Source organism: Xyrauchen texanus, chromosome 10 (genome assembly GCF_025860055.1).
Source record: "Xyrauchen texanus isolate HMW12.3.18 chromosome 10, RBS_HiC_50CHRs, whole genome shotgun sequence".
Taxonomy (NCBI): domain Eukaryota; kingdom Metazoa; phylum Chordata; class Actinopteri; order Cypriniformes; family Catostomidae; genus Xyrauchen; species Xyrauchen texanus.
The window spans coordinates 698,163-711,302 of NC_068285.1; the positions used below are offsets into that span (position 1 = coordinate 698,163).

General features: G+C 38.7%; 2 protein-coding genes across 7 annotated transcripts in view; one reads left to right on the top strand and one right to left on the bottom strand.

Moving 5' to 3' along the window:
- Positions 1 to 13,140, top strand: part of LOC127650634 (NLR family CARD domain-containing protein 3-like) — a 222,841-nt gene that overhangs the window by 208,307 nt on the left and 1,394 nt on the right. The window contains 1 exon segment of the mRNA XM_052136193.1: positions 12,474 to 12,520. Coding sequence (XP_051992153.1) covers positions 12,474 to 12,520 — 47 coding nt within the window.
- Positions 1 to 13,140, bottom strand: part of LOC127650631 (NACHT, LRR and PYD domains-containing protein 3-like) — a 280,247-nt gene that overhangs the window by 38,926 nt on the left and 228,181 nt on the right. The window lies entirely within an intron of this gene.

A 13,140-nucleotide genomic window follows, 5' to 3' on the forward strand; every position in this document is an offset into this window, starting at 1 on the left:
TAAGAACAATATTATTAGGGTTACTAATCACTAAATCTATCCATCTTCTAAAGCCAACTGACATATGCAGGGTCACATGTACTGGAGCCTATCCCAGCTGTCTTGGGACATAATCACTAAATCATAAACCCCAACTCATAGCCAAGATTCCCACCTGTCCTTTACAGTGCTTTTGGACTTTAGTTGTCAAAGAGATGACTTGAGGACAGTCCCCTAAATACAGAAAAGGTGACAAAGGGCAAATTTTATTAAAGGTGCAGTATGTAAGATTCAGAAACCCTTGTTATTAATGACACCTGTGGCCGTGAAGTGAACTGCAGCAGCTTCCTGTTGCTCGTGAACTCCATAGGGAGGAGAGTGAGCATTTACCAAAACAATGATGTAACCTACAAAGAGACTGAATGTGATTCACCGGCATCATGCTGAGAGATGAGGTAGCATAATTAAAATTACTCAGTTATGATTGTTTTACTACAAACTTTGAGACTGTATATTATATTTGACTCTGCAGTGCTGGAACAGGGCTAAAACAAAGTGTGGATATCGGTCTGACTATGTGAGACTGTAGTTTGAATAATCGCTTTTCTTTGCATGATACATTGACTGCATTTATACGATAGCCGATGTCGGTGTTAGCTAGCTAGTCAGCTTTATCAATAGCTGTTAGCTAAATTTGTTGGATGATGACAGTAGCTGTTTATAAAATAGACTGTAAATTATATGTTGACACAATTCAGTATTGATGTGATTCATCACAACTGACATTTTGATATATGGATGCGCTATTATTTTATAATAATAGATTATATATATTTTCTGTATAACCAAGTTACGTTACACTAATGAATGTGTCTTTTTGCATTATCTTGAACATTGTCTAGCATTCATTTCATGTGTTATTGTAGTTTAGCTAAAATGACACAGATCAATCCTTATGGCTCAATATGTCACATGCTTTGCAGTTATGTAAGTTTACCTGTCCAATAAGAAAAACACCAATTCAGGGTCACTTTTGATCCCCAAAACCGAATGAAGGTCCATCCAGGAATCAAATGCCCTGCCGATTTTCACTTTAGTTTTCACTCGACCATGATCACATTCCCGCTTAGCCAGACAGGATTCAGTAGATAAATGTTTTTTTGGCTTACTCTGAGTTTGTGTTGGAGTCGGTGTTGTGCTGGGACGTTTGCTGGATTCATCTGTAAGATAATGTTGTCTAGTGTTGCAGTTTGTTGTCACTGTTGAATAGAGGAAGAGAAGCACTGAGGCTCAAAAGAGACGCGCTCCCTTCACATGAAAATCAGTCTACAGGCTTTAATAGGCAACCTAGGAAGTGTGTGAAGGGCTCATTTTATAAGTTGTGTTACAAGCCGTTCATACATTGGCAAAAAAAAGGTGCTGCTTGCTTGATATAACCAAAATATTGTTGAAATGGTTTTGCAGTATTTGGTTGGGTAAGACTTTCCCTTTTTATTCGATGGGGAACACAGTGGACAGTGACAGTGATTCAGGGAAAAGGTCTTTTAGTCTCTTTCTTCAGTTTTCTTGCCTTGACAGTAAAAATCAATTCTGTACCAAAACTGCTATTCAAATAAAAGTGAAATGTTCAAATCTTACGGATCATAACAGAAGCAGCATCACTGGAAAATGATGCAAGAGTGTCTGCAGGTCTGCATTTCTCTGCTGTAATGATGTTGAAGATGGTTTCTGTAATAGTTGCAGCATCTCCAGTAGGGATGTAACGGTTTAACAGTTTCACGATATACCCCAGTTTAATAATAGATGATTTTCACACCATAGACATTCTTATTCACAGTATTGCATGAATATAAAATCTGAACTTTTCTAAAATCCAAATCAGTTTAATGATGACATCATCAGATACATTTGATAAATTCTGATTTCCTCATTTTACATTGAATGGACACTTCATTTAAAGGCACGGCACGGGCTCATCTCACCACAAAGACATGTCGGACCCTGAACATTTATTTACACCATCAAAAGCTTTTTCTTGGTCCAAATATAAAAATCCTACATTAAGATTATTGTCTCTGGCAAAAGAAATCAGATCATGTATTCAAAACAAATGATCAAATATTGTGCGTTTAGGAATACAATATGACTGGTCAGCGTGAATTAATTTAGATATGTAAAGTTTGAATCTGTTGGTTAATGCTTTGGACAGTATCTTATAGTTCATTTATTTCACTGCTGAAATCTGCAGTGTGAGAGTATTTTGGACATTTTGGGTTTGGCACCATTAATGGTTCTCAGTTATTCTGTTTGGAAAGTTTGTTGCATCGTCCCATGAAATCTGTGGAGGATAATATATTTAGATGCAAACGGATTGTGTTTATATGAAATGTTACGATGAACTTATTTTCATTTTATATGATTTATTATTTGCTTAAGTGCAGCACAACAGCAAGACTACAATATGTTTAATACTAATAATATGTTTTATTTGTAAAGTACTAAATAGGGTTTATAAAGTGCATTAGCATACAGGAAATGAACAGTGATACTGTAGCACATTTGGTTGTGTTGTGCTCTGTCACTGTATTAAGCTCATTTAAAAAGTGTTACAAATAAACACAATAGCACACAAATATGTTTAAAATGATGTACACTCACATTAGATGATGACTCCAGTCAGATACTGACCTCAATAAAAGCTGTTTAATTTGACATTGAGCTGGTCGCCCTCATGGATGCTGCCATGTTGACCGCACATAACAAACTGTCTTGCAGTTGATCAGTTACTACCACTAATAATATCAATAATGATCACAGATAAACGGTGTGACATCAAGCACCAAGAGCGAGCACACAACGGTCTCATCAGCCGCCAGAGAGATTACGAGTCGCAACAGTCCATCTTACAGACATTTTTGTGTGGCGCAGCAGCAGTTAACAGGGGCGGTGCAGGATTTTTCACAGGGGGGGGTCGGGCAGTGATCAGTCTGTGGTGTCAGTATAAAGTCCAAAACCACTGGTACTATTGGGACGAATAAGAGCCAGATAAAAACTTACTGCTGCACTTTTAAAAGCGCCGCTAACACTGATCTGGAGCCGTTTCATAACCCAAAATTAAAAGTGTTGCTAATCACCTTTCAGAGTTACAAGTGTGAAATGTTACTTTACTGGAGGTTAAAAGCGGGGTTAAAAGACAATAACCCAGGGTTAAGTGCAGTGTGAAAGCACTTGAGTTTATTGTTGGTGGGATGTTGTGTGTGTGTATTGCAGGGGTGTCAAACTCAGTTCCTGGACCCCTCACACCCCTCATGTGTTGTAAGACTGTCAGTGGATTGAAATATTGAATCACGATTAATCACATATTTGTTTTGTTGTTAGTGTTAACACATTCAGTTCCAGGAAAACTAAATAACAGTCCTGTGTGTGTCATTATTATGAGTCTTTTCTGAAAGTTTCAACTAGTTGTAAAAGTTTGATGGTTTTACAGCCTCTTTTTTTTATCATGCCAATAAAGCTAATAAATATGAATTCATAAAGATAGAGAGACGTTGACGTTTATACCTCTTTATTTATACAAATTGTTCTTCTTTCAAAAAATTATTTGCAAATAACAAACACTATCAAATAAAACACATCGTGTACAAATACAAAACTATACTAATATACAAAACTAAATATAATAACTGAAACCTACACAAGTTTAAAAAAAAAAACCCAACCACAAAGTAATTTAAAAAATATATTAAAATTAAATTTAAAATTTAAAATTAGGTTATCCTCATAATCTATAGTACACAAAACTTCACTAAAACCACATGTTTCCATAAAACAAACCAGATTTTTAGTCAGTTTAAAATAGACAACTCCGCTCTGATCCTTGAAGCCAGAAAAGCTCTTAAAATTATCTCTGGATCTACAAAAAACATTTTCTTTTAAAACATTTTTCCTTGTTACCCAAATTGCCAATTTTGTTTCGCCTATTAGATAGTTAATTAAACCAACTCTTCGCCTGTCTGCAGCCTTATAGTTTGGTCCAAAAATAAAAAAGTTTTTCAAACCAGCTTTCTAACATCAGAAAAACACCTCTCAATCTTGAACAATATAAAAAAGATGATCAATTGATTCCTCTCGATCACAAAAAGGACATTTCTTCTCTACAGTGGGGTCGATGTGTGCCACGTGTCTGTTTGTAGCTATTGCCCAATGTATAATTCTCCACTGTAGATCTGCAGTTCGTTTTTCAATGGGAGATTTATACAATGACCTCCAGCACCTTTTAGGAGAAGAGTTTGGCCCTAGCAAATCTGACCACTTTGTTTCTTTACAGTCCTTCAAAACTGATTGATGAGCAACTTTTACACATGTCAGATATAACGCTTTCTTTGAAGTCTCTCTGAAGCCATGAAGCTCTGGAGTCCAGAAAGTAAGGATTGATTCCTCTTGTGGCTCCTCTTCAACCAAAGCTGAAACAATGAGTTCAGGAAAGTTCTCCTCCTGTAGCTCATTCTCTTCTTTATTCGAGTCCTCCTCTTGTGACTTTTGTCGATAGACAGAAGGAAAAAAAGGGAAGATCTCATCCATTACATGTTTCATGAATCTGACAGACTTTATTCCTGTCAGATTGCACATTTCCTCAGGGCTTTTCCACTCATCATCATTTTTTAAGTCCATTATCCTTGTGCATCCAGGTGCTTTTCCAGTTGAAAGTTTATTAACTGCTTCAGACAGTTCTTTTAGCTGGAGGGCAGAGTCAAGCTTTTTACTCTGTTCCTCAAAGTTTTGACAAGTATGTATGGAAATCTTCCATACATCTGACATCACATTGTCCTTTTCCAAATAAGTCCATATAAAAATCAAAAGCCACTTTTCCCGACTTCAAAATTCCATTTACATCTTTCAAATGTAAATTTTTTTTTCCCCTTTCTTTCTGTTCCAGATTAAAGAAAAAGGAGCTTGGTGCATCCATTTCTCTTAAAGAAGTAAACCGAGCTCTAATTAAAGCTCTTTTTCTCATGAAAAAGCCTTTTTTTTTCCTTCCAACTTCCCAATTGTCACAGTATCTCCAACATTTAACTCACTTTCAATCTGTTTGATCTCTTTTTCAAGTTCAAAGACTTTTTTTTTATCATGCCATTTGAATTATATGTATAATTTTGACAAAATATCCTAATTTGTGTCTTACCTACATCCCACCACTGAATAATGTCATCATAATTTTTTTTTTTCCACTCAACCCAAAATACATCAAATTTTTCACAAAAAAGGACATCCTGTAACAGTTTCACATTAAAATGCCAATAATAGCTATGAATTTGTGACTTCTTTATATTTATTTCAATGATACATAAATGATGATCAGAGAACCCATTTGGACAAATTGTAGATTTTCAAATTCTATTACTATTATTCTTAGTAATATAAAAACGGTCTAACCTGGCAGTACAAATACAATCCTGAGAAATCTTTAACCATGTGTACTGCTTAACCGTTGGGTGTTGCAGTCTCCATACATCAACCAAATTAAAATGACTAATAACATTGTGTAAAACCTTTGCAGAGGAGGGGTGAGGTTCTTCTCCATTTCGATCTACAGTAAAATTTAATGTACAGTTCCAATCACCCCCTAAAACCAAACAAACATTTTCATCACAGCTTTTTTTTAAAAACTCATGTAACTTTTTAAAAGAAATGATCCTCTCTGCTCCAATATTTGGAGCATAAATATTAATAAAAACAAAAACAAAACCATTTATTTTTACTTGAACAGCCAAAATTCGTCCTCTTTCTATTTCATTGACAGAGACAGTGGTTATATTAATCTTCTTTGAAAATAAAATAGCAACTCCTCCACTAATATTTGAACCATGACTCATAAATAAATCACTTCTAAACCCCATTTTCCAATCCACTTCATTTTTCACATCACTATGAGTCTCTTGTAAAAAAGTTACATCAATATTCTTATTTTGTACTCATTCAAACATGCTTGTTTCCTACCATCTTTTCCCCCATTGATGTTAAGGGATCCTATGCTAAGGCTCTCCATGAAAGAATAGGATAGAAAAAGGAAAAATAAAGAGGACAAGACAAAAAGAAACAGATAGCTCACCCTTTGTGATTTCTTCATAAGTAAATTATAAAGAATTCTCAGAAACCTTCTTTTCTCAGTTTTGTTAAAAAAAATTTCAATCGAAATCTTTTCCTTCTACTTAACTCTTCATAACTTACAGTCTTTTTTGTATCTTAACCACAGAAACCAAGAACCTCTTTACTTCAGGGAAAAAATCCTTCACATCTACTTTTCTTCCAAATGTTGCATCAAGGAAATCATTAATCTCCTTTACCGTGTATAACTAACTGATCATCATCATAAACTGAGGGAATATCTGACATTTCGGAAATGCAATCATCATCATCAGATATCTCTTGTCACATCAGTGCTTTCAGAGAGCTGAGACAGAGATGTGTTTACAGGTAGATATTCAACTGTATCTACATCAGTACCAGCAGAAACTTCAAGATGAGATTTTTTTTGCGTCACTTGTCTCAGCCTCTTCACAATTCCTCCTTTATTTTCCTCATCACAATTATTTTTTTTCTCCTTTTTTTTCCCTGACGTTTTTTCACTCGGTACCTTCTGTCCTCGATTTTCAGTAGAATCACTTTGTTCATGAGTGCTCTGTTTGTTGTTTATATTTTCGTCTTTTTCAGTTACATTGTCTGTCTCTGTGTCTTTACTTTTATTTACATCCCCAGTGTAGTGTCTTGCTTTGTTTAATGAACGAAAACACACATACACAGGAAGAGTTGTTCTCGAACGTGCGGTTTACTCTGTGTTAACACTTCTTCCGTATCACGTAATCCTACGTGCTTACATCACAGTCTGACGTTAAACAGAAAACATGGACCAGGAGTTATACGTAAACACTACATTCCTCCCTTATTCAAAATGAAGATGTACCTACAGCATAAGATTTAAAGTATGCCATATTGTGTACAGTATAATCAAAACGAAAATGAAAAAAAACAAACTAAGATTAAGGTCCTTAAGCTATCATTGTTGGAACATGTCAAAACCTGAAAACAGGAACAGTTAGCAAAATAAAATGAATACTTGTGGACCATTGTTTGAATCATGTTGAAAACAACATTTTACATTTCCTCAATCAAATATCTTGGTGCCCTGCGATTTGGTCTCAGGTCGTATCGAGGGGTATGTGAAAAGTCAGAGTGTCTTGGATCGGCGGTAGTGTGCCGTGTGCTTCGTGGTACATTGTCCTGAAACACATCAGAATTTGGAGCTTGTCCTCTGACGTCATCTTCGTCATCAGAGATTTTGTTCTGCTCAACTGAGAGATGAGATGGGAGTCTTTTGAATAATGAGGAATTTCGTGTAATGCATCTTCCTGAACGACTTGCTGTTACCATTGACCCTTTGACCTTGATTACCTTGTAGGGTTTTATCTCATATGGAGTCGTCAACTTTCCTGTCGAGGGTTGTCGGCAGAGTACAACGTCACCTGTCTTGATACTGGATTCTTTTGCTCTGTTCCGAAGATCTGCATACCTTTTCATCCGTTGCTTAGCAATTTGATCAATGTTGCTGAGGTCAGTTTTTGGTGTGTCTTGTGGATTTGAAGGTAATGTGGTATTAATCTTTCTTCCGAACAGTAGTTCTGCTGGAGGCTTTTGGGTGGTCCCATGTGGTGTTGCTCTGTAATTTCTTAGGAAACTATACAGGCACTGCTTCCATGGTTTACCTTCTGCATTGCTGGTCATGACTGTCTTTTTAAGTGTTCTCATGAATCGTTCTACTTCTCCGTTCGCTTTAGGCCAGTACGGGGTTATCTTTCTGTGTTTGAAACCAAGATATGAACTGAAATCTGCAAAACAGTGACCATTGAATGGTGGGCCATTATCAGTTTTGACTGTCCTGGGTATGCCAAAAGCCGAGAATATCTTGTCCAGTTTGGGAATCACAGCAGTTGCTGCTGTAGACTTGACTATCTCCACTTCTGGATACCTGGAATGATCATCAACTACTACCAGCAAATAGTCACCAGAAGGAAACGGACCAGCAAAATCCACAGAGACCTCTGACCATGGTTCTATTGGCAGATCAGACATGTTGAGGGGTTCCGAGTGATGCTGGAGCGTGGCTGCTTGACATGGAACGCATCCTTGCACAGCTTTTTCCACTTCTGCATCAATACCAGGGAACCATACCTTTTCTCTGACCAGCTGTTTAGTCTTCACGATGCCCATGTGTCCTACGTGTGCAAGTTGTATGGCTTTTTGATACAAAGAGGCAGGTAAAACAAGTCTATTCCCTCTGAGGACAATGTCTTGTGACGCGTTAACTGTGAGCTCATGTCTCAGCTTATGAAATGCCTTCAGTTTTGCGTGGCATGCGCCTGACATGGTCTGCTTCAAATGTGTCCAGGCTTTACCTTTCAACTCTTTTATCACTGTTTGTAGGACAGAGTCTTTCATCGTTTCATGTTGTACTTCATCTAAAGTCATTGCTTTTGGAACTGTGTTGTCAATTATGAAGTTGACGTGTCTTTCTGCGTTTTCTGAACAGTTGTCCGTGTGTTGTCCATCCACAGGATGCCTTGACATGTAATCGGCAGGATTGTCTTTTCCGGGCTTGTATTGGACTGTGAATGTATATTGTTGCAGTCTCAGTCTCCAGCGTTCAAGTCTGGCTGGTGAGGATGCTCGAGGGTTATTGAAAATGAGCTCTAGCGGTTTGTGATCCGTAATGACTGTGAAGTGTGAACCATAGCGATATAAGTGGAAATGTTCACATGCCCATATTATTGCTAGAGCTTCCCTCTCGGTTTGCGAGTAGCGTTGTTCTACAGCTGTGAGCGCTCTACTGGCATACGCAATGGCTTTGTTACCGGAATTGTCTTTGTCTGGCTGACTTAGTATGGCACCAAGACCAACCGGACTTGCATCAACAAGTAGTGTGGACTTCTTCTTTTGATCAAAGTACGCCATTGTAGCATTCTGGATAAGTTGAGATGTAAGCTTGTCCAGTGCTTCTTGATGTTCCGGACCCCAATTCCATGAGTGGTCTTTCCGGATGAGTTCACGCAATGGCTGTGTGGTTGTTGCGTAGTCTTGAATGAACCGAGAACAGTATGTTGTCATTCCGAGCAGACTGCGTAATTCGGACACATTCTGTGGGGCTGGGAGGTTCTTGATGGCTGTTATCTTCTTTGGATGGCTGTTATCTTCTTGAATTTCTGCAGAAATTCCTTTGTCTGAAAACACATATCCAAAGAAGCCTAGTTTTGTCTTACTGTACTCACACTTATCTTTGTTGAGGGTGAGATTTTTCTCTCGAAGTCTCTTGAATACCGCTTGCAGACAGGCGTTGTGTTCGTCTCGCGATTTACCAAAAACTATGATGTCGTCACTCATGTTTTTGACGTTTGGGATGCCATGAAGTACTTGTTGAATCGTGTTTTGAAACACCTCAGCTGCTGAACTAATCCCAAAATTCAAACGAGTGTACCTCCAGAGACCTGCATGAGTCGTGAATGTTGTTATATACCTGGAGTCAGGATTTAGTTCAAGCTGATGATATCCAGCATTCAGATCTAGTTTTGTGAAGAGTACAGCTCCGTTTAAGTCGTGTATCAGATCATCCACCGTCGGGGTGATATGACGTTCTCTTTGAATGGTGCAATTGGGCATTCTCATATCCACGCATATGCGCACACTGTCAGGATTTTTGGGTTTTGGTGCAACAACTATAGGTGATACCCATGGTGTCGGGCCGCTGACCTTTTCAATGATACCTTGTTGTTCAAGTTTTTCAAGTTCTTGCTCCACTTTCTTTCTGATATGGAATGGAATTCGTCGGTGTGGTTGCACTGTAGGCTTTACGGACTCATCTATGTGTAACTTCACTTGAAAATCTTTCAGCTTTCCGATTCCTTCAAAAAGGTCTTTGTATTCTTCGAGTAATTGATTCACAGTGGGAGCTTCAGCTGGTTTGTCCGACACTGCACTGACTATTTGAAGAATTCCAAGTTCTGTTGCAGTGTTGTAGCTCAGCAGAGAACCTGAGTGACCATCAATCACATAGAACGTGGTTGCTGTGTCCGTGCTGTTGAAACAGACTTTGGCTTGAAATTTTCCTTTCAGTGGAAGTGGAGTGGAAGAGCCATATGCGAAAATCTTTGCATCTGATGGTTTTAATGTGATCTTTTGTTTTATTTTGTGATATGTAGTGTCATCAACAATATTTACGCTTGCACCAGAATCGATGATGACCTTCACTGGCACTCCTGCGATCTCCACTTGTGACTGGGGTTGTTGTTGCGAATGTTGATCTGTGTGTATGACATATACATAGTCTTCATCTGAACTCGCTGACATTTCAGGGAGTGTTTTGGACGCCATATCATTTGTATGCACAGTATTAACTTTTTGTTTGAACTGTTGAAACTTGGGCTTTGCTGGATGTGGGAAATTTGTTGTATAGTGTGTTGACCTGCAGCATTTTTGAAAATGATTCAGCTTTCCGCAGCCTTTACAGGTTTTTCCTTTTGCGGGACAGTTTCTCTGACCTCCATCATGTGGAAAATGTCCTCCACAATTGTTGCATGTCAAACTGTCATTAGTCTTTATTTTAAAATGTCTCTGTTTGTCTCTGTTCAGAATTTTCTTATTTATTGTATGTGCTTTGAATGAGCTGGATGATTTTGCATGTATCTCTTCTATGCCAGCTGCTTGTTTATCTGCTGTTTCTTGAGCTCTTCCTGCATCTAATAATTGTTGAAGTGTCATTGTAGCATCGCGGAGTGCCATCTTGCGGAGACGCGATGAACTGCAGCTTAGGATTATCTGTGATTTGATCTCTTTGTCCACATTTGTGAACTCGCATTTTGCTGCTATCTGCCTCAATTTAGTGTGATAAGCATCCAATGTTTCATCTTCACGCTGTCTTGTTTGTCTGAATAAATATGTTTCATATTCAGGATTGGCTTTTGGACAGAAATACGCGTCAAGCTTTCTCACCGCTGTAGCATAGTCGTCTCCGTTTCTGGCAGCGTTTCAAAATGTCGAACACATCGGGTCCAGCGTGATGTAGTAAGAGGGCTCGTTTCTGCTTGTCCTCCTCAATATTGAATGCTTGTAGATAGTTATCGAATCGACTCTGCCATTTTTTCCATCTCGAGCCGACTGAGCTGGGTTCGGAGTGAAAATCGAACATAGGAAAATGAGGGAGAGTCGTCATCTCGCGATCCGTGCGATTTAAACAGCAGTTTTGTTTTTTTGATTTTCATGTTAAACTTACATCTCGCATCACTCGTCGCCAAAATGTAGTGTCTTGCTTTGTTTAATGAACGAAAACACACATACACAGGAAGAGTTGTTCTCGAACGTGCGGTTTACTCTGTGTTAACACTTCTTCCATATCACGTAATCCTACGTGCTTACATCACAGTCTGACGTTAAACAGAAAACATGGACCAGGAGTTATACATAAACACTACACCCAGTTTCGCCGGCGTCCGCCTGTTCAACTTCATTCGTTTTATTTCTATTGTCTTCTGTTTGCCCTTTATGTATGTGGGCATGCCATTTTCTCGTGACCGAAGTTACCACACTCATAGCATTTCAGATTGTTTGTGCTTGCATAAATCATGTACGATTTATCTTCGTGTTTGACACGGAACGAGATATCGAGCGTCGGCGATTCTAGAAACATAAACACCTGTCGTCTGAAAGACATTACGTGTTTCAGCGCTTCGTTTTTACAACCCAGCGGAATCAATTTAATTTCGCTTGCCATTTTCCCGAACCTCTGTAGTTCATTTTCAATGTAAGCATTAGGAATAAATGGTGGAATATTCGATATTGTTACCCTTGTCGGCTGTGAAACCAGCTGTGAAACAGTAACAAAAGCTTCACTTACCAAAACGCCGCTTACGATGAGTTTGCTTACAAAGCTTTGTTCCTTTAGAAAGACCACCACGGCCTTGTTCATTCTGGATGCAGATATCATATTATCAAACCCAATTTGTTCCCCAATTGCCACGAGCACGTCCTCAACCACCGCTCCGGCGTCAGGTACATACCTGACCTGACCTGACTCCATGGCGGAGAGACAGAGAGGAAAACTCCATCCCAGTCCTCCGCCACGAGGCCGAAAAACTTTTACCTGACGCCTGTTACTCTTCAAATTATTTAGAAAAAACAACCAAAAAATTTTTAATTTTTAACATAAATATTTAGAAAGAAGAAAGAAAAGGGAAAAACAATATATATATTTAAATAACCGAAAATAGTAAAGAAAACTATCCCCTGAAACCTCTTCTCACCCGTGAGACGTTCACATTCCCTAAACTCCCAGCATGCACCAGAGAGAGAGAGACATTCTCTGTGTGTTATTTCAGATAAAATCACTTTGAAGTAAGTTTCAGGTGAGCTGAATGTGATGTCATCATTTGTGTGTGTTTGTGTTTTTATAGTGTGGATCATGGAGGAGAGTTCAGGATTACAGCAGGACCACGCAAATGTAGGTCTACACACACACACACACACACTCACAAACACTCACACACACACAAACACATGCACATGCACACGCACACACGCTCACTCTATCTCACACACACACACACACACACACTCACACACTCACACACAAACACACTCACAAACAAACAAATACACACTCACACACACTCACTCTCTCACACATTCACACACACACACACACACTCTTGCACATACACACTCACACTCACTCTCACACACACTCACTCTCACACACACACACACTCTCACACACACAAACACACACACTCACAAACAAACACACACACACACTAACTCTCACACACATACATTCACTCTCTCACACACTCACACACAAACACAAACAAACACACACGCACACACACACACAAACACACACTCACACACACACACACACACACACACACACACACACACAGGTTTAGTGTTTGTTGTGTTTTTTTCTCTTCCTGTGTTCAGATGTCTGTGATGTCACACTGGATTCAAACACACACACACTCACACACACACACACACACACACACACACACACACACACACACACACACACACAATCACACACACACACAGGTTTAGTGATTGTTGTGTTTTAAGTGT